Source organism: Eurytemora carolleeae, unplaced genomic scaffold (assembly GCF_000591075.1).
Source record: "Eurytemora carolleeae unplaced genomic scaffold, Eaff_2.0 scaffold866, whole genome shotgun sequence".
NCBI lineage: Eukaryota > Metazoa > Arthropoda > Copepoda > Calanoida > Temoridae > Eurytemora > Eurytemora carolleeae.
In genome coordinates this window covers 97,152-118,736 of record NW_019396783.1, presented here as the reverse complement: position 1 = coordinate 118,736, position 21,585 = coordinate 97,152, and the positions used below count along the sequence as shown (strand labels likewise).

Genomic DNA, 21,585 nt, shown 5'->3' with positions numbered 1-21,585 from the left:
AGATCTCTCGTAAGATGTTATTGTAATTTATACTTGATCACCTTATATAAAAGCATTCTCGGCGTCTAAAAAATTGGAAGAAAAAAAATATTGGTAGAACCAGAATACAGGCACATATAAGCCCTAGAACCAGACCTAGGCAGTTTACTGGCACATAAACCAGCTGACTTTCACCCCCGGCTCATCTAACCATCCTGGAAGGAAGATAAAATAGAAAGATTAAAGTGAGGAACTATAAAGTGTACACTGTAAATACATTTTCGTCGATTTTGTGAAACGTGTCAGGGACAATTATCAACGTTTTTCTCGTAAATTTGTGAAAAAGGTAAAGAAAAAAGAATTAAGAGAGGGGGTTTCTTTAAATTCTGAAAAGAATATTTAGCGATAGATTGTATAATTTGTAAAATTGCTTTGAAAGTATAAACTTCTCTAAGACTGGACTTTAGGACACAGATTAGACATGACAGTTGATCTTAAGAACTAATGAGACCCAGGCCAAAAAATGGGCCAAAACCAAATCAGATAGAAATATGGATACATTAAGAATTTTCTTTGAAGGATATTTAAATAAACTTTTTCATTTGTTTTTATCTAACTCCTCCCCTGAACGCCGAATCATTAATCTCATATGAGGCCGAAGTTCCCTTCATGAATCACACGTCTCTCCTCCCCAATATATTCATCAATGCATGCTAAAGCCACTAATTTGTTCATTAGAGGGATTTCAATTAATTAACTAGAAATTTTAACTTTTCTATTTTCTCAGAAAAATAATTTTGTTCAAAACAATTTAATATCTTCAAGAGACTGTTTCTTCAAATGACCGTCCATTTAAAGAGTCACATGTTATTCGTTTTTTTTTAAATGATCAAGTGATTTATGTATCCCTAAAGAGACATGGAAATTTGCGCTTTTTTCTTCCCGAAGAGACTGTTTATATATTTTCAAGTGCTCCTTCATTAAGTGCCCTTCTTTGACTAATAAAGTATGTCGGACTCAAGGATTGTAAGGCAAGGAAAGTTATTTCAGAAGTGAACACATCTTTTGTACTGCAGTGTACTGTCTCTGGGCGGTAATGTAAACATAAGACGGATGTCAAAGCCTGACATGGGATCCATCTTTTACATAAAAAAAATCAATGACATATTCTGGTCATAGGAAAATATTATTTGAATTATCAAAATTATCAAAATTGAATGCTTTTAACCTCCACGGATACTAAACGAACACTGATGCATCTATTCTTGTTTGCAAATTCCGCCCAAAGAGAACTGGTTTCAATGTGTACGCAGAGTATACACGACCGCAATTAACTTTCCTTGGATTACACCCTTGGTCGGACTTATCCTTATTTCTCTACAGAAACAACTGTAATTGCTAAACACTTCGTTGTTTGCTGTTTAATATCTTAGAACAGGAAAGGATGAAGTATTATTACCCACCCTGTATATAAAATAAGAAAGGATTAAGTATTATTATCCACCCTGTATACAAGAATAGGAAAGTATGAAGCATTATTATCCACCATGTATACAAAAATAAGAAAGGATGAAGTATTATTACCCACTCTGAATACAAGAACAGGAAAGGATGAAGTATTATTACCCACCCTTTATACAAGAATAGGAAAGGATGAAGTATTATTACCCACCCTGTATACAAGAATAGGAAAGGATTAAGTATTATTACCCTCCCTTTATACAAGAATAGCTAGGAAAGGATGAATTATTATTACTCACCGTGAATACAAGAATAGGAAAGGATGAAGTATTTTACCCACTCTGTATACAAGAATAGGAAAGGATGAAGTATTATTACCCACCCTGTATACAAGAACAGGAAAGGATAAAGTATTTTACCCACTCTGTATACAAGAATAGGAAAGGATGAATTATTATTACTCACCGTGAATACAAGAATAGGAAAGGATTAAGTATCATTACCCACCCTGTATACAAGAATAGGAAAGGATGAAGTATTATTACCCACCCTGTATACAAGAATAGGAAAGGATTAAGTATTATTACTCACCGTGTATACAAGAACAGGAAAGGATGAAGTATTATTACCCACCGTGTATACAAGAATAGGAAAGGATGAAGTATTATTAAGAATAGGAAAGGTTGCCAGAAACATAAATAATAATATTGGGTGGGTAGCGTCTAGTACAATCTACACATATTTACACAAATACAAGATAAAACAGTTTATCCTCAATTTGTAAACTTCCTCTTTAAGCAATGTAAAAAAATATATTTTTAAAAGAACTCTGGGTCTGTCCTAGAGAACGGTTTGTGGATCCCACCTCCCCAATCCCCCCCGGGCCTCTCCTCTCCTATCAATTTTTTCAGAAAAATTATTATTATTTATTTTTATTTTTTTAGGGTTAGGTTATAGGCTAAGACAATTTCTAGGCCGAGCGCTTCGGTTAGGACAGGCTAGGGGTCCGGGCGCTGTGGCCACATGACCAATGATATCCATGTGATACACATGATATTTATGTAAAAAATTTATAGGAGAGAGGGGGGGGGGGTCAAAAAATCGTTCTCTAGGAAATTACCAGATATTTTTTTTAAAGAGAGGCAACCTCGATTCTAAACAGTAGCCTTTAGCCCTTTTTTCGGACCTGTGATAATAATACTAATAATTTCTACATTGTTTCTGAAGCAAGAAATATACAAATCAGTTTGGCAGAGAAACCACAAATGAATATAAACAGTTTAAAAACGAAAACAATCTGATAAATACTTTATAAGGGTAGAGTTGTGAATTGGACATGTCGTCATTAGAGTCTAATTCTTTTTTTGCCAACTCTGGAGTTGTTAAATTGCATTTCACAAAATATATTAGATGGGAATTCAAATGTTTTGAAAGAAAAATTGAAAAACTAAAGATTGATTTAAGCAAAACTTCATTGCAAAGATGAAAACGATAAATGAGTAAAGTATATATTTTCTGAAGTAGTCAGAAAGAATTTCAACAAATATTATGTGTCACGACATTTTTTATTTATATCCTGTCAAAAATCTGAGATAAAAATATAAATTTATGTTTACAGTTGACCTAATATTTGTCTACCATGTTATCTCCACTCCCCCCTACCCCCTCTCTTTGAAATCTCCCCTAAATCTGCCCTCCCTCCACTGTATTGACGCAACGCGAGTCTAATATTTTCCTAAAGTCTGAAGTTAAAACTGTGGAATGAGTCATGAATGTAAATTGTAAAATAAACCTTCAGTATAATTGCTGAAGCTTGCAACAAGATGTTAAATATAATTGGAGAAAGGGTAGTAAACTTTATTCTAAATAATCCTTTGGTTACCAATTATAGCAAATCCTTTAAACCGCCAACTTGGAAAATTCAAATAGTTACTCTATCTGTTAATTGGTTGTATATCCTTCAGTACTTGGGACTGGAAACAGCTGATTTCACTTATCCGGGGGGGGGGGACAAAACCCCAATAGCCCCCCTGCACATAAAAAGACCTTGCTTCTGTTCTGTCCTTGATTACAAGAGCTCTAGATCGCTTTTAGTTGGGTATGGATATATTGTTTTCACTTTTTTGAAAAACAACAGTTTCGTTTTAAAAACGATAGTTTTTCGTTTTTTGAAAGTTCAAAACGAGTGGTTCGTTTTCAAAAACAATCGTATTTAGAAGAAAAAAAGAAACGAAAAACGATTGTTTTTTAACCTTATACTTATAGACTATAGAACTTTAAAAATGAGAAAATAAAGGGCAAAAACAGAAATAAAATTAGAAATGTAGAATACAATTTGATTATTTGAGAAGGTAGACAAATGGTCGGATTTCAAGGGACTGGAGAAGTAATTAAATTGACATTTCTTTATAGAGAGGTATGTCCGATTCACACCGGTACCATTTAATTAAGATTTCTTTTCAGACAAGGATAGACAGTCTGATAAATATATAGAGATAGATATAAATTATGTAATAAATATCCCCGAGTACTATATCAGGGAAACCTGATACTGTATCTATATTCCTTCTAATATATATTCCTTCTAATAACTATTATCATCATTTTATGCATATTTCGTAGCCACATAAAAGATTAATTTTATCGTTCATGAACCTTGTAAATATATATATGTCCTAGTTGGGTGCCTGCTACGCCGGTCAGCCTAATTGACCTATAATGTTTCAATTAATAGTTAGTTAAGTGTAAAATCTCGGGTTGAATAAACCTGGCTTAAACCTTAGATAGAGAAGACAGAAATACAGTGCGTTTTCTGTAGTTAAGATTGATTCGAAAAGACATTTTACGACAATCAATTAAAAAAGAGTTAGATAGACAGTAAGATACAGTGATTACCAGAAAGCAATGGTACAGGAAGACGACCCTGAAGCAATATTTGATTGTATTTGACGTTGTTACAAAGCAAATAGTTTTACCCGACACTATTTAAATTGTTAATTTAGTGAACTGGGTCTTATTACACTGGACAATTGCTGTGTCTCATGCTCATTGGACTTTTTAAAGTTAAAACTTTATTCAAAAAGTCGTCTTCCAGTTTCTGAGTTTTCTGGTTATCACTGTCGACTACTGCAAATAGACCTTTAAACAGTAAGAAAGACAGTGAAATAAACTTATTGATAGTTAGATAGATTGATATATAGATAATCAAGTAAGATAGAAAGTTAGATACACATTTAGATAGTTTGTTAAACAAATATATAGATTATAATTAGTTAAATAAACAATCTAGAGAAATATAGATTAACATGTAGAGATAGACAGTTAGATAAACAGAATACACACATATAGACAGTTAGATAAACACATATAGACAGTTAGATAAACACATATAGACAGTTAGATAAACACATAAAGGCAGTTAGATAAACACATATAGACAGTTAGATAAACACATATAGACAGTTAAATAAACAATATAGACAGTTAGATAAACACATATAGACAGTTAGATAAACACATATTATAGACAGTTAAATAAACATATAGCTGGGCAGTGGGCATACCTAGCCAGATATATGTGTAAAGCTATGTGCACTGTGCAGTGTGCACTATAGAGCTTGAGGCTTGAATATCGGGCCTGGCTTAAGATCTTATTAAAAAGAAGAATACCAAGATTTTAATTCAGGTTTAAATTCAAGCAAATATTTACATTTACATTCTTCAAAAGTCGTCTTCAAAGACTTCAAAACAAATCTAAATGGTCTGGAATCTAAGTTGTTCACCCTCAAAAAAAGAAAGTTTGTAAATTCGGAAAAGTCTGAAAAATTTATTACTTTTCATAATTACTTTATTGTGCACACAATTTTTTGCGCGCACACACCATAACATAGTTAGGGACATTTTCTGAAATATCGTATCGATGTATTGTCCTGAAATGTCCTGTCCATATAATATCTTCTCTGAAATATCCTTTATTCAGAAATGTAATGACAATAAAGTGTCCAACTTTCTATGAAATGTCTCATGTATTGCTATGGAATGTCTCTTGTACTGCTATGAAATGTCTCATGTATTGCTATGAAATGTCTCAAAAAAAATATATTTTTAAAAGAACTCTTTTAAAATTTGCCTTTATATGAAATAATTAGTTTTTAATTCATAATAATACTGATAATTAGAATTGGACATATGTTTCAGTTCGCTCTTCAACATCAAGGATTTTAGGATATTTAGACGCTCCTTCAAATTCTGTTCCAGTACAATACAAAATGTCATGTTCTGAAAGGTTTCAAAGTATGTACGTTAACACATTTTCATTTCAATTCGAAAGGATGTTATGGTCTAATACGAGTCAACCTATAATTATTCTTTTTTCCTTTTCCGTTGGTTTTCATTGGCCTTTTCATTTTTACCAAAAAAAACATTTTTACATTACATAATGTAAATTATTTATAAGCTAAAATAATATAAACACTATAATCACAGTTAAGAGAAATCTTCTGTAAAAATAATTTTGTTTCATCATTTTATAAAAGTAAACTTTTCAACAATTTTGTCTAAAACTTTTCTTTTTTGATCCCTATTTAGAATAAAATGATGTTCATCAGTTGTCAAAATAAACTTATTTATTATATACTGCAGTCTTCTCAATTCTATACAAAAACAACCAAATTATTAAATAATGCAAAGAAATGTGGGAAAAATTCACGTTGTAAGAAACGTTTGAAAAAAACCAAATCAATAGTTCACAAACCAAACATTTCAATTCATGATTTTAATTCATATTTAAAATCATTCCAAATCTTCTTATTTTCACCTCAAAAACTAATACATTTGAAAAAATATTTTTCTGCCGAATCCTTGAAAATATTTATTTAATCAAAATGTTAAAGTGTGAGTTTTTTTAACTTCTGAAAAATTACAGTTGAATATTTACCCTCCCTTACCTTCTCTTGCCCACCCTAGCCCTCCCTTGCTCTCCATTGCCCTCCCTTGACCTTCCTTGCCCTTCCTTGCCATCCCTTGCCCTCCCTTGCCCTTCCTTGTCCTCCCTTTCCCTACCTTACATTACCTTCCCTCCCTAATCCTCCCTTTCCCCTCCCTTCCATTCATGCCCTCATTTTGCTGTTAGTGTTTATCTCTTATTAACAGAAAACTACAAAATCGAATTAACAAACTGTATTAATTAATTATTTGTATCATGTCATTAAACATACATCTTCCCTTAACTTCCTTGTATATATTTACTATTGTATCTAAGCTATATTATTATGATATATATATTCCAACAACTGTATATTATGTAATTATTAATCCAATGCAATCTTTTCAGGATAAGCCACTGCAAGATTACAGCTGTCTCTCTATTACAACAGCTGTAAATATTAAAATCAAGAAATCGGCAAAAAACTGACGAAAATCTACCAGAAGTGAGATATCAGGAGAATCAGGAAGAGCTATAATGAGGAACCTGAAATGGAGGTTTAACACTGAACAACTGGTATAGAACTACAATTAACCCTATAGAGGGTGAAGGGAGGAAAGGGAGTAGGGTTCAGGATATATTATAATATCGATTAGTGTGTATAATGCACTGATGCAGGTGAACTGCATTATTCACCTCTTCAGACAATTATCCCATATTATTGGGATATCAGTTACATATCAGCAGCATACTTAAACACACTACCATCATCATTCAAGTGAACAGCTATAAATGGAACAGTGCCGAACTATCCGGACTGAATATTTAAGTTCCAAAATAGATATTTTAGTGTTTAAATTATCCTATTCGTTAACTTAAGACGTATCGATAAACTAGTAAGGATTCAGTTAACAAACAAGGATTAGGTTAACATACAAGGATTCAGTTAACAAACAAGAATTCAGTTAACAAACAAGGATTCAGTTAACTAACAAGGATTCAGTTAACAAACAAGGATTCAGTTAACAAGGATTCAGTTAACAAAAAAGGATTAAGTTAACAAACAAAAATTCAGTTATCAAACGAGTATTCAGTTATCAAACAAGGATTCAGTTAACAAACAAGGATTCAGTTAACAAACAAGGATTCAGTTAACATACAAGGATTCAGTTAACAAACAAAAATTCAGTTAACAAACGAGGATTCAGTTATCAAACAAGGATTCAGTTAACAAACAAGGATTTAATTAACAAACAAGAATTTTCTTAATGAAAAAGGATTCAGTTTAAAAACGAGGATTCAGTTAACAAACTAAAATTCAGATAACAAGAAAAGAAAGAAGAAGGGATGACGATACATAAGTTTTTGAAATAAAACCTTTACAAAGGATTGAATAATAAGGTAAATAATTAGGCTTGGGCAAATTAATTTGTTACAAAATGTATATAAACTTGAAAACTGTGTGTCCCAAACTCTATACAAACTTGAAAACTATGTGTCCCAAAATCTATACAAACTTGAAAACTGTGTGTCTTAAAATGTATACAAACTTAAAAACTGTGTGTCCCAAAAAATTGGAATTTTTTAGTTTCGATAAATTTCAAGTCATATAAAGTGCCTAGTAAGAGTCATTAAAAATTAGACGTAAAGAGGCAGAATTTAGCATTTTATTAATTTTTATTGAATTGATATGTTTTGACTTTCACAATAAAATCAAAATTTTCTTTTATGATGACACTTTGGGACGCCTTGAACATACTTTTCCCTTGGAATATTCTATTACCAAAACTACCCCCTTCCCCCCTCCTTACAAGTATCAAATATACCCCCCTATTATAAACAGAATAGAGATCTTATATAATGATAGTTACACTAAGAAGCAGGATGCATTTTAACACTTTTATTCTTGGTTTATGGAAACAGGGGTTCAAAGCTATATAAAAATAATGTTTTTTTCTAAATTTTTCTATTGATGATAATTAATCTTTTATCTAACAAATGTAAACCATTTTGGAATATCTGTTGTCGTCTTTTTTGTCCAGTGAACCCTGTTCATTAAAAACTTGTTTAGTTTATACAATTAGCTCTTTTGCAGTTCTCAAACCATTGAACATTTCGATATTATAAGTAAAAAGTTATGATTATTAATAATTATAAAAATGATTATACAGGGTGTTCAAATAGTCCTCTAGAAACGATTTTACAAAACATGCTTTAACCTGTAACTATTAAATTTTTTATATCTTTGCAACTTGATAATCCAAACCTTTGATATTTCAAATTTGACTATTCGATATCAAAATTAGGTGGCAAAAATATAAGAATTAGAAAATTTTGAGGCAAGAGAACATAACAGATTATTTTTTTCCTATGGTTTTTGGGTATACTTAACATGATCCAGAGGTCTCATGTTTGTATGTTTATACAGTTAAACCCGAAATGAGCCATACGCCGAAAGAATTTATAAAATATCGTCTTGACAATTTTTAAATGGTTTTTTTATACTATTTTACGTAAATCTTGCGAAAATTAATAAATAGACATAAATATGCGGGAACAGTTTTAAAAAGCTCCATATAATCATTTAATTAAAAAACTAAATATCTGCAACAATCCTTTATCAGAAAGTTAAGAATACGACATTTGATGAATTCTTTCGATTATGGTTTATTTAGGGTTAAACTGTATATTATTTGAATAGAAAGATAAATATCTGGTCCTGTGCCAAATATGAATATTTGAATATGTTCCTATTCTGTGAATGAGGTTAAAGCAGGGTTTAGTCAAGGTTTACATGTTTTGTTTTATTCTGTTTCTTAGGGAAGGGAAACTACATTAAAATATTCAAATCCCTCTTTTTTTCTCTATCTACAATTTAACCCTATTCCGACTGAGGGGGTTCACTGAGATGCCCCCAACTGACGATTTTTTTGCGATAACTCAAAAAGTTTTGGTCTGAGGCTGTTCAATTTTTTTTTAATTTTCTAACTTAAACATGCCCACACTTAAGGCTAAAAGCTGGGCTTTTAAACCGACTGTCTAAGTCGTCAGGCATACTGCCTGAATGCCTCATTTTACCTTTACCAGACTTAATTCAAGTCATTAGACTTTAAGTTTTAAAGCTCTTTGGAAAGCCTACAACACAACTTTACAAGGAAGCAGATTGCACAATTTCTGAAAAGAAATTTTGCATAGATTTTCGCACAGACGCCTTAAAAAGGAATTTGCACATTTTTTGTTTTTCTTGAAAACACATTTAGGTTAGGGTTTCCACGAATTGACCATATTTTTACGCAACATTTTCGTAATTTGTGCGCAATTTTTTGCGAACTTTTGTGCACATTTTACACATGAAGCGCAATATTTATTTTTAAGCTAATTTATTTAAATTTATAATGTTTAGCACAGAATCAAACAACTAAAATTATGATTATTATACTTTTAGTAGCAAAAACATAAAATTGAGGGACAAAAATTAATAAAATAGAAAATTGAAAATTGATGAATAGCTTATTTTAGATGTATGTCTGAATCTTTGTGTCGTGGCAATTATACATTTCAAATGTTGACTACATCTAGTCGAATGTATATGATTGAAATATCAAAGGTGTATGCCCACTGACATGTAGGCAACACTATGTCATCAAATTTGTATACAGCCTCAAGTTTGAAGTGTCACAACGTCTTGGCCTTTGGTTTTACCTCGCCAACTTAATCCTTTTTTTCTAGGCCTAGACATATACATTTTTTCATTGTTTCTAGCTTACGTTGAAAAGGACAAGTTTGCAAAATACTGCTTTATTTTAGTGTGAGAGCGTGAACATCTTTATTGGCAGTGTGCCATCATGCGCCAGGTTGCAAAGTAGGGTTTTAGGCAAATAATCTGTTTCCTTTTAAGCATTGCATTTATATTCCAAAAAGTGCAATCTCATAGTCATAGATAACTAATGCCTTCAGTTTACACCTTTCATCAACCTCTTAATCAGATTTTTTTCTCGCAAAATTGCGCAAAACGGAATAACGCAAAAGCGGAATAGCGCAATTTTGCACGAAACGTAGTTTACGAAATATTGTGGAAAGTGCTATTTTTTCGCGCAAAAATGTAGCGCAACGAAAGCTGAAATTTGCGCTTTCTTTCGCAAAAATTGCGTAAAGGTTTTGTGAATGAATGGAAACCCTAATTTAGGTTTTGAAAATTTTGAAAATATTTTTGCATATTTAAATTTGCTTTGTGAAGGACTTTTCAAAAATGTATGATTTAGTTTATCATAGTTCGCGCACTTTTTGTTTTTTTGCACTTTTTTGCTAAAATATTTGATTTTGCAATAAATATTAGAAATTTTGCTTATTTGCTAATTTTTTCTCAAGATTTGCCCCAGTCTATTTTAGGTAAACCTGACGTGAGTCGGAAAAGGGTTAACACTGCTAAAACTTGATTTTCATATTTGAGAACAAATGTTTCAAAAATAAGTTTTAAATTCATACGGCTGATCAAAATGCATGTTGGTGTTTTAAAAATGAAAAAAAATTGTCCACATCATTTTATTAATATTGTTAGATATTTACATTTTTGAAAAGCCATTGAAAAATGGATGTAAAACGTTTGTCACGTATTAATATTTGTCAAAAATTCAAATTTAATTAGTACATTTTTTAACATACTGATAGGAAATCTTTTTGATGGATCTATTTTGATTTTTCCAATTTACTTTGATTAAATAAGTTATGTTCTTTCCCTAAATTCTGGAGAAAAATATATATGATTTAAATTCTAAAACTTGGTTTGCCGATGTACTAAGAGATGGAGGATAATTTTAATCGTTTGTATTTAAACCTTTAAAAAAACAAATTTTGAAATATTATTCAAATATTTAGAATGGGTTGTATCTCTAGTAAAGACGAGGAGAGGGAGAATCATGGTTTTGATCAGGTCTACAGAGAAAAACAGCAGGTAGATACCCCCCCCTCTCAGTGGCGTACACAGGAATTTTTAAAGGGAGTGACCGGCAATGTATGGTGGTTGAACCGAATATAAAATGTTTCTACGAATTTTATTTCCTGACTTTGAGGGCAAAGTCGACGTTCAAAATCATGAATTTGTGTGTGTACGTTTTCAGAATCGTTTTTTTTCAATTATTAATTAACGACGACAAAAAATGTTAATTCTACTGTAAACTAATAGTTGTTTAGGAACAGGTTGAGAAAATAAAAATTGACTCTTATCATCGAAAATAAGTAATTTTATTTAATTATTAGTTTCTATAATCTCTCATTATTCAAAAAGATTTTCTGCAGATTTTCTGGAATTTTTATTGAAAAGACGACATTTGAAGAATTTGTAGAAATCTGCGAACAAATTCACGGAAAATAAGAAATTCAAAAATAATAATAAAATAGGAAATAATTAATTCTAAGTTGCTAACTTTAATTTATTGACAAATATCTTTTGAGAAATATGTTCTTAAACATCTAACTACGGTGTAATTTTTACTTTATTTTTCGTCGTCGTTTTTTAACAATTAAAAAAACTGATTCTGAAAACGCACCCATCTAAATTCATGATCCTAATTTTTTTGGGGACCATATACCTCGCTTATCTTTTTTATTTTTTTTTATTCAGATGTTTTGATTTTTGATTTATAACAAGAAAATGACTGAAAATTTTTTATTTTAGCACTAGACCCCTCTTCTTTCATAACTCTCTCCTCCCCTCTTCTTCCATAACTCACTCCCCCCCTGTTCTTCCATAAATCTCTCCCCCCTCTTCTTCCATAACCATCTCCCCCCCCTTTCTTCCAATTCCTAATTACCCAACCCACACTCCCCTTTGTGCAATTGCTCAATGCGCTTTAGAGCAAACTTCCTGAATCTCACAATATACTCCACACCAGGTGGGTTCCGGGGGAGGGGGGGCTTTATCTTTTCATAATTTCCTTCCTTACCCTCCTCCTTAACCATTCATTCATAATTATCTTCACTCCATTCCCAGTTGATAGTGGAACACATTAAAAGTTAAGGAAGGAAAATCAGAACGTACAGTCGTTGTGGCAAATTTCAATACAATAAAGACGATTTTTGATTTCAATTTATTTTTATCAAGTCAAGCTGTTAAACAGCATGGATTGGATACATATAAACATAGAAGTCAAGCTGTCAATTTAAATGCTTCTTTTTGATTACTTGTAATTCAAAAACTTGTTAAAAATCAAAACTTAAATAAAAATGTCGTCTTCATTGCATTGATATAATCTTCTACCAATGTAAAGAAAGGATGAATACAGAATTTAAAATAAAAAATGAAAAAATTGGATGAATAAGAATAGATAGGATAAACGTACGTATAAAAAAGTTTATCCATGGAACGAACTTTTAAAAGAATAAATGAAAATGAATACAAGTTAGAGACCCATAAATTACTGTGAAATAGTAAGACGACATTTAAGCAATATTATGTGTATTTGATGCTGTAACAAAGCAATTGAAAATAAACTACAGGGTGTCCCACGAAACATGACAATAGCAAGACGTCTTTGATATTTGAATTTATTTGTGACATTTAGTCTTCTATCTACTTTAACATGTATGATTCTTGAAACAATTATTACATAATTCTCCTAGCCCTGGCATTTCCAAAAAGTGGTCTGCGTTTTTTGTGCTTTTAATATTACCGGAGATATACAGAGTTTGGTTCAGATTTCAATTTTGTCAAATAAAAGCAAAATTGTCGAAATCTGAACGAAATTCTTCATATCTCGGGCAATATTGAAAGCACAAAAAGGCAGACCACATTTTGGAAATGGCAGGACTAGGGAAATTTGTGATTATTATCTCTAGAAATTTACTTCTAAAATTAGGTTGACAAATAAACGCAGCAAATTATATCAAAAATCAATGCATACTGTCATGTTTCGTGGGACACCCTGTATATAAAGTGAGATATGTCTTTTTAAATTGGAAAATTTCTGTGTTTAATGTTCATATTGAAAACCATAACTTGAGTCTAAAAGCCGTTTCATAGTTTTATAATTCTAATAGCCGTTTCCCTATTTCATAGTTTTATAAGTCTCTCTGTACAAAAACGTGTAAAAGAATGGATGAAAATAACGTAGCAGATAGTAGATGAAAAGAACGTATAAAAGAACATGGAGTCGTAAAGTACTACTCCGAATCCTGTATAGTGTATTATGCACATATTCAAAGTGTGTTCAAAAATTCAGAAAAACATAATTGCAAACACTAAAAAGGAACTGAATTATCTTCTCAAACTAATTTCTATTCAATAAATCTTACATTTACCTTCATAATTGTGATGTTTATCAAGATTTTGTTCTGATGGGGTCCAACGTGCAAAAATAATTAATTTTTTTTTATAAAATTGTGTTCGCATTTTTGTCGTTTGAGATCAAAATGATTAAATTAACATCAATTTTTCAAGATTGTTTGACACGTGAAAAACAATGTGTTGGGACGTCCTTTCGGTGAAGAATTTTTCTGATGAATGAATATGAAACCAGATGTAAAAACTTTTGAATTCAAATTTCTTCCCTGATGCATAAATTTCTGTCAAGCAGTGGGTAAATAAAACTAGTATGTACAAACTAGTGAGACATTCTTTAAATTTAAAAAATTTAACTCTAGGATTTGCACTTATAACTTAAGTTAAGTTTGGTGACAGAAAAATCTAAGTTTTACAATTACAATCAAATCTCTACTTTCATATCACATCATATTTCAAACCCATGGATGCCGTACATACTTTTTGTCAACAAAAAAACCCGTTTTATGCAACTTTGTAATTAAAAGTTTACGAATTGGATAACTTTACAGACAATGATTCTTATCCACATAAACATCAACAAGATTAATTCCGCAATTTAAAAAACTGAGAAATCCAGGATTAAATATTTCATTTTCAGGTTCGAGGGTCGCCGACTAAACGCAATTCCACGGGAACACTACCCCGGGATGGAAGTAGCACAGTGGACAGAAGAAATAGACCTTCAGGTTCCCAGTTCGATCCTCAGAAGGATATGATCATACATACTCTACGCCAGGACGGAGCTTACAGGATAAACGAACCAGTTCGAACCATAGACCGGAGAAACGGAACAGAAGAGAGGAAAGGGAAAGAGAGGAGAGAAAGCGGAACTGGACGGAGAGAAAATGGTGTCGCGCAAGAAAGAAGAGAAAGTGGGGTGGGCCAAGAACGAAGAGAAAGCGGGACAGGACAAACTAGAAGAGAAAGTGGAGTTGGTCAAGAAAGAAGAGAAAACGGAACGGGTAAACACAGAAGAGAAAGTGGGGTGGGTGCGGAGAGAAGAGGGAGTGGATTAGATCAGGATAGGAATGAAAGCATGACTGGTCGAGGTTTTGAAGAGAATGGTCGAGGACGGAGAGCAAGCGAGGTTGGACGGAAAGAGAACGGAGCGGATAGATCAGGAGTTGAACCTAGATCTGCCGGTAGATCAGGTAGACCAGGTAGACAGGACGAGGATAGTTTTGCTAGAAATCAGTTTGACCGGGCCAGCCAGCTTAGACGATCTAAAAAGAAGCGGAAAAAGAGCAGTGTTGATCAAACACAGTCTCCGATATCACCAGGAGCCAAGTCTGTAAACAGTGAAATATCGTATCTGGAGACTCCAGTGAAACGTGATAAAACTGCTCAAAGTATCGTCTCCGAGTCAACTCCTAAGTCCGCTGAAATCTCCCCAGGTCGAACCGAAGCGGAATATGATCCGAAATACGGAAATCTGATATAATCAGAGGAAGACGACACAAGTCAAATCAAAGACGAATTTTCTGTATTCATTCAGAGTTATCAAAAAGTTATTATTCTCCAAGTTATTCTTTTTCTCTCGGCAACAAAAATATTTTTGTTTGCAAATTGTTGATTTTAAAGGAAGTCAACAGTATATTGACGCCATCATAGAGAGTTTCAGTTATAGAATTAAAATCATCCATTTTACCATAAAATTTCAGATTTTGGATTGTAGTTTTGTTTAATCTGAAAACAATCAAAATGATCTATTATGATTTTTGAAATCTGGATTAAATATTAGAATTTTCAGTCTAAAAAATTCCATGACAATTATATTTTCCAAAAATTTACCCTTTCTCAGCCGTAAATTTATTATGACAGTTATCTGTGATATAATAACACAGACTACACTGATAGGTAAAGGCAGTGATACAGTGGGAACCATAAAGTAGTGGGATAGGAAGACGACTGTTAGACTTAAAGGGACTGTAAGCGTAATGTTAAGTGCCCCTCCGTGTAAACAGAACTAGTTTTCTTAAAAGGTTGATTTTAAAGCTACTTCTTTAAGACAACATCAAATACATACAAGATTGCTAAAATTTCGTCTTTATATTTCACAGTTTTACGGGTCCACTGTATATCTTCCAAAAAGGTTACTGAACTATAAAGCAACCTTATCTGTGTAATCTGTGTTTACCATTTTTTGTAATTATGTGAATGTAAATATTTCCATCATTTATGTATTTAAATTACTAATTTCGCGTATATGCGATATTAACCCGTGTTTCTAAGCAAAAAGCGCCTTCTCTGATATATTACAGTGGTCCCAAAATCTCCAAAAAGATGATTCAAAGAAACGACCAAAACTTGATTTGCTATTAAACCACGTAAGCGTACGAACGCTGCGTACTAAAATTTATTTTTAAATGTTTTTTTAAATTATGGTTAAATTTTTTTTCGTTTTTATCTCATTTTTTAAGGACCACCGTAAGAAAACCGTTAATTGAAAAGTAATTTGTCGTTATGTAAATGCAACCTATCAATGTTGTGCCATTGAAAGTGCCCAGCACTGATTTTTTTGCGGCCATTTCCAGGATTTTTGGTAAAATTGAATAGAATTGCACTTGCTCATATTATAATGCTCTGTGCCATTATATTTCTTTTTTTACAATTATATATTCATATTGTTATATCCTAATTTATACTTTTTGACGGGAACGGAATTCATATTTTTAAAAATAAACATAATGCTCTAATTTTCTCATTAAGACTCGGTCAAAAACATTCTAAGATGTTTCTGTCATTTTCACTAATGCGTTTTATCAATTAGAATAAGTTTCTATCATTTTTGCTCTCTCAGAAATCTTTTCATTAAACCATATATAGAGTATTATTAAATTTTTTATTTCTCTGTATAATTCCTTGAAAATATTGATTCAAATGGCATATTGATGTACTTTTCATTAGAAATCTACCATTAAATTGAAATACAGGGTGTGTCTTATGTGAACTATAGAAAGATTATATATAGGGAGTGTCAGAAAAGATATCTTTTGCTAATTTCTATTTATGATTCTAAGTTTATCTATTTCCTTAATCATCAATTTTACTCACGTTATCTGATGCAAACATTGGATTAGTAACCAGTGGCGTATACGAGAGCCTTTGTGTAGAGGGGGCAGTTTCAGGGCGCGTCAGCGCTGAACATTATTTTGGTACCCCCGGCCCCTTGGCAACATTATGCCCTCTCTTAAAAACCCCTTATTTGAAAAATATTGATACCTTTTTATCTGTTAAGGTAAATTATTCGATTGTATACACACTTAGAAGTGTTCTAAATTATTTACGTAATTCTCTTAAGTCATCAGACATAAATAATGATGTCAAATTTATATTTTGTATTGATTACAATTTTTTAATGAAACTTTTTTAGTTAAGGGCAAAAGTGAGTTTTTAAAGTATTTTTTTTATATGATGTAATTATACTTAAATGGAATACATTTCAATTGACCCTCCATTTATAGAGTGGCATGTCCGATGTACCTTTAAAACCTTCCTTTCTCCATCATTTCTGAAGCAAGTTAAATTCATGAGTCACTATTGTAGAGAAACCACAAATGAAAATAATCAGTTTTCAAAATGGTAAACATGGATATTTAATTCAATACTTGATCAGACAAAGCTTCGAATGGTATTGTAATGAATCAGAATTGAAATTATGACTGCAGTCACTTTCAACCTCTCAATTGATTCTATATTAATTAAACTGCTTTGTAGGTTTGTGAACTTTGAAGAAATGAAAAAAATAAGGAATTGAGTCTTTGTAACAAACTCAAATTTTCTAATACCTATATTTTTTCCACCTGATGTGTAAACCTTTGATATTTCAAACTTAGATTCTTTCATCTAACAGAATTCATAGTTAAAAATATCTAAGATCTACAGCATTGGGTTGCAAATATATATGAAGATATTAGAAAATCATAGTTTGTAACAAAGACTCAATTCCTTTACAAATTGATTTTAAAAAAAGAAAATGAAAAGCTTTAAAAGTACTGACTCCAAAATCGAGAATCCGAGGTTTTCCCCCAACAAATCTCCAGATGTAAATGACCGTATTTTTGTCCTACAAGATTACCCACAATGGATGAGACTGATCAGAGACGAGTGTACGAAATTTATTCCGTTTATATATTTATGATTTTCTGCAACTAAAAACTTAATTTTCTTTTCCAACTTAATAGATAAACTATTTAAAGATTGCATTCAAATCAGAGGACTTAATATAAACTAGGGGTCGTCTATATCTCAAGAGTTTCAAATCGTCATTTATGTCTCATCCTTGTCAAACAACAAACACTTAAAACCTACTGTTTGAAAAGTAAGCTTTTATACATTGATAATATAAAAATTCTATCCTGTTTTATGAACAGATGAAAATCAAATATAAAACAGCAAGGAAATCTGGTAATTCATCATACTTGATGTAGTTTACAATCAAATTTATTAAATGTTTAGTTTGCTGGAGCATACATAGATGTGTGTAAAATTGATAACAAAAATTTAACTAGTAAAAATAAAAAATAGATGGGTAGACCCAATAAACATGGGAATTAAGTAACTACTTATAATATCGTCTTTGTTCCACGCGGCATAAATTTAAAAAACACAATTCTAGTAGTAGTATCACAGTTAAAACAACTATCATCAAAACCACATTCAGGATTTTCAAAATAACAACAAAATTGTAAACTTTTTAATAAGCCCGACAATTTGAAAAATACATTCTACATTTTTTATGCAGCTCGTTGTTATTTATAAAATACGATTTTCAAGCCGTCTCTCAATCTCCATGTTTTTTTAAAGGACACAATCATTAATTTTAAATTGAAACAAAATAATTAAAGAAAAAAGAAAATAGGTTTGTTATATTTAGCATGGGTATAGTCTTGATTTAGAATCTGGTATATTGACAGGGATTGGTAGAGTTTAGAATATGGTATATTGACAGGGATTGGTAGAGTTTAGAATCTGGTATATTGACAGGGATTGGTAGAGTTTAGAATCTGGTATATTGACAGGGATTGGTAGAGTTTAGAATCTGGTATATTGACAGGGATTGGTAGAGTTTAGAATCTGGTATAATGACAGGGATTGGTAGAGTTTAGAATCTGGTATATTGACAGGGATTAGTTGAGTGTAGAATCTGGTTGACAGGGATTGGTAGAGTTTAGAATCTGGTATATTGACAGGGATTAGTTGAGTGTAGAATCTGGTATATTGACAGGGATTAGTGGAGTGTAGAATCTGGTATATTGATAGGGATTAGTAGCGTGAAGAATCTGGTATATTTACAGGGATTAGTAGAGTGTAGAATCTGGTATTTTGACAAGGATTTCTTGAATTTTTGACCTTAAAGCCGTATTAATTGGACTAAACAATTAAGATTCGCATTCGAAATAAGGGTCGATATAAATTATCTCTTCCTTTATCTCAATATCTTCAATCTTTACTATTTGATCATTTTCCACATCAGTAATTTCACTTTTTATATATCCATTTTCAATATTTTCTTCTTCAGTTTCTTTTTTGATTATATTTTCAAGATTATCAGTTTGGTCATCAACTTCTTTTTTGATTATATTTTCAAGATTATCAGTTTGATCATCAAATTCTTTTTTGATTATATTTTCAAGATTATCAGTTTGATCATCAACTTCTTTTTTGATTATATTTTCTGGATTTTCCTTTATAACTGTTACAGGAAGAGTTGGCAAATCTTGAGAATTAATGATTTTAATGAATTTAGGATTAATGATTTGATGATATTTTGAAGTGTGTCTCATTAAATGTGTTGATCTCATCGCCGCATAATCACACTGACTACATTGAAAACGCCGTTTTCCTTCGTGAATTTTCTCTGTGTGGCTTTTTAAGTGTGACGGTGTAGATGCAGAATACTCACATTTGTCACAAGAATATCGAACCTTGTTGTGTCGACTGTCCGTGTGCTGTTTTAAATGAGAAGATTGAGATGCAGTATAATCACATTCAGTACATTTAAACCTTCTTATTCCTTCGTGCACCCTTTGTTTGTGTAGTTTTAAATGCGAGGATGTGGAAGATGTAAATTCACAAATATCACATGGATATCGGATACCTTCGTGTTTACCCTCTCTATGCTGTTTCATGTTAGATGATTTAGTTGCTGTATAATCACATTGATCGCAATGGAACCGGTGAATACCTTCATGTTTACTTTCAACATGAACTCTCAGATGTGAAGCAGTGGGAGCAGAATAATCACACTTATCACAGTGCACTCTGATTCCTTTATGTTTGATGTTCGTGTGTACTTTCAGATTTCCCGTCGTTGATGCTTTATAGTCACACTCGCTGCAGGGATACACAATTCCTACAAGAGCATATACTTTCCTGTAATATTCGTGATAAATTATATATATTTTTTTAAAAGTTGAAAATAAAGTCCTACATGATTATTCACAGTTTGAATGTTAAATTTCTTATATTCCTTTAATCAAAGGGACTGTTCAAGTAAAAATTGCACTTTATTACCCTGGATAAATAAAATATGGCGGAAGAATAGAGAATATTTTTCTAGGAATTATATGAACTTCCCTAAATGTTTATTTCGTATATGCTTCTTTAGATCTGTAGATAGTGTTGCAACATACTCGCATTCAACACACGGATACTTGAGTCCGTCGTGTACACTTTTCTTATGCTTCTTTAGATTAACAGGTCGGGATGTAACATAATTGCACATATCACACAGATGAGTTATCCCTTCGTGAACAAAACTTTTATGAACTTTCAGATCTTTTATTTGAGAAAACGAACCCTCACATTGGTCACATGGATACCTTACTTTTTCATGTATACTCTTCTTGTGTCGTTCCAAATTATGTTTTAGTGTTGTAGAATACTCGCATTGATCACAAGAATGTTCAAGATTATCCATATTCAGTATTCACAGTAGTAAAACGCAAAGCAGAAACGATGACTGAACTTCTGAAATAAAAGAACAATTTACGAAAAAAAATCTATGAAAAATTCTGGACTGAAAAGAGAGTGAGAAAAAATTATTTTTATCTTAAACAAGTCAAAAAATTCAAAAATACGATGACTGAACATCTGAAATAAAAGAAAATTTTACTGAAAAATAATCTATGAAAAATTATGGACTGAAAAGATAGTGACAAAAAAGTATTTTTTTTTTAACAAGTCAAAAACAATATAATACAGTCATAATCAGAAAGAGTCGGAATTAACTGATAATTAATCAGACGACTTTACAATCTAATTTTACAAATATGATTAATGAAACGATAATAACAAAATAGCTTTAGTCCTGCCAATTCCAAAATGTGGTCTGCACTTATTGTGCTGTAAAATTACCCGAGATTATAAATGTATATAAATGTAAATATTCTTAAGGAATTCAAAATTCACACAAAAAGCTTAAAATACAGAACTTGTAATTTTAAGAGACCCAACCTCCTGACTGCCAACGATATCTTTTATTTCTTTTTAAAAGTGTTTAATTCTAGAAATATTCTTCAATTGTTCCGCAACATACATCCGAATGTCACTTTTACAGAAAAATCACATTCAAAAGTGATTGATAAATAAAAGATAAAAACCTGAATAATGAATAAGAAACATAAATGAATTTTTAATCAGACAAAGCTTTTAGAGGAACCGTTGTAAATCAGACATTGCACTCTCTACCTTTCATCTACTTTTAATTTTGCTAAAAACACCGTAACATGAAACTTTTCAATGCCATCTATATATAAATTTGGCTTGTCTGTCTGTCTGTTTTGTTTGTATCCAATAAACGTCAAAACGGCTGAACCGATCGGGCCCAAATTTTTTGTGTACTTTGCAGCATATACAGACAGCATATACAGAATATAGAAATTCAATCTAAACATTTTTC

The 21,585-nt window shown here is 31.6% G+C and overlaps 2 protein-coding genes across 4 annotated transcripts; one reads left to right on the top strand and one right to left on the bottom strand.

Moving 5' to 3' along the window:
- The first annotated feature begins 99 nt into the window (after positions 1-99).
- LOC111708659 (pre-mRNA-splicing factor 38B) lies at positions 100-16,632 on the top strand. 3 transcript variants are annotated; one of them, XM_023482100.1, is made up of 5 exons: positions 100-325; positions 5,638-5,733; positions 6,773-7,765; positions 11,240-11,315; positions 14,281-16,632. In XM_023482100.1, exons 4-5 carry the CDS (start codon positions 11,241-11,243, stop codon positions 15,121-15,123), a joined length of 918 nt encoding a protein of 305 aa, XP_023337868.1. In that variant the 5' UTR covers positions 100-325; positions 5,638-5,733; positions 6,773-7,765; position 11,240; the 3' UTR covers positions 15,124-16,632. The 3 variants fall into 3 exon arrangements, with proteins under 3 accessions (XP_023337868.1, XP_023337869.1, XP_023337867.1); XM_023482101.1 differs by lacking the exon at positions 5,638-5,733 and having other exon boundaries at positions 100-224; XM_023482099.1 differs by lacking the exon at positions 5,638-5,733.
- Positions 16,633-19,032: 2,400 nt separating this feature from the next.
- Positions 19,033-20,659, bottom strand: LOC111708658 (zinc finger protein 184). The gene is made up of 2 exons (XM_023482098.1): positions 20,262-20,659; positions 19,033-20,037 (listed from the first exon to the last, which is right to left on the bottom strand). Exons 1-2 carry the CDS (start codon positions 20,602-20,604, stop codon positions 19,064-19,066), a joined length of 1,317 nt encoding a protein of 438 aa, XP_023337866.1. The 5' UTR covers positions 20,605-20,659; the 3' UTR covers positions 19,033-19,063.
- Positions 20,660-21,585: the final 926 nt, after the last annotated feature.

Bases quoted from the DNA above. Each gene is read 5' to 3' on its own strand.
- LOC111708658 (XM_023482098.1), bottom strand. From the start codon at position 20,604: ATGGATAATCTTGAACATTCTTGTGATCAATGCGAGTATTCTACAACA. The intron at 20,038-20,261 runs GGAAGTTCATAT...ATGCTCTTGTAG, and splicing joins TATACGAAATAAACATTTAG to GAATTGTGTATCCCTGCAGC.
- LOC111708659 (XM_023482101.1), top strand. From the start codon at position 11,241: ATGGGTTGTATCTCTAGTAAAGACGAGGAGAGGGAGAATCATGGTTTT. The intron at 11,316-14,280 runs GTAGATACCCCC...TTTCATTTTCAG, and splicing joins TCTACAGAGAAAAACAGCAG to GTTCGAGGGTCGCCGACTAA.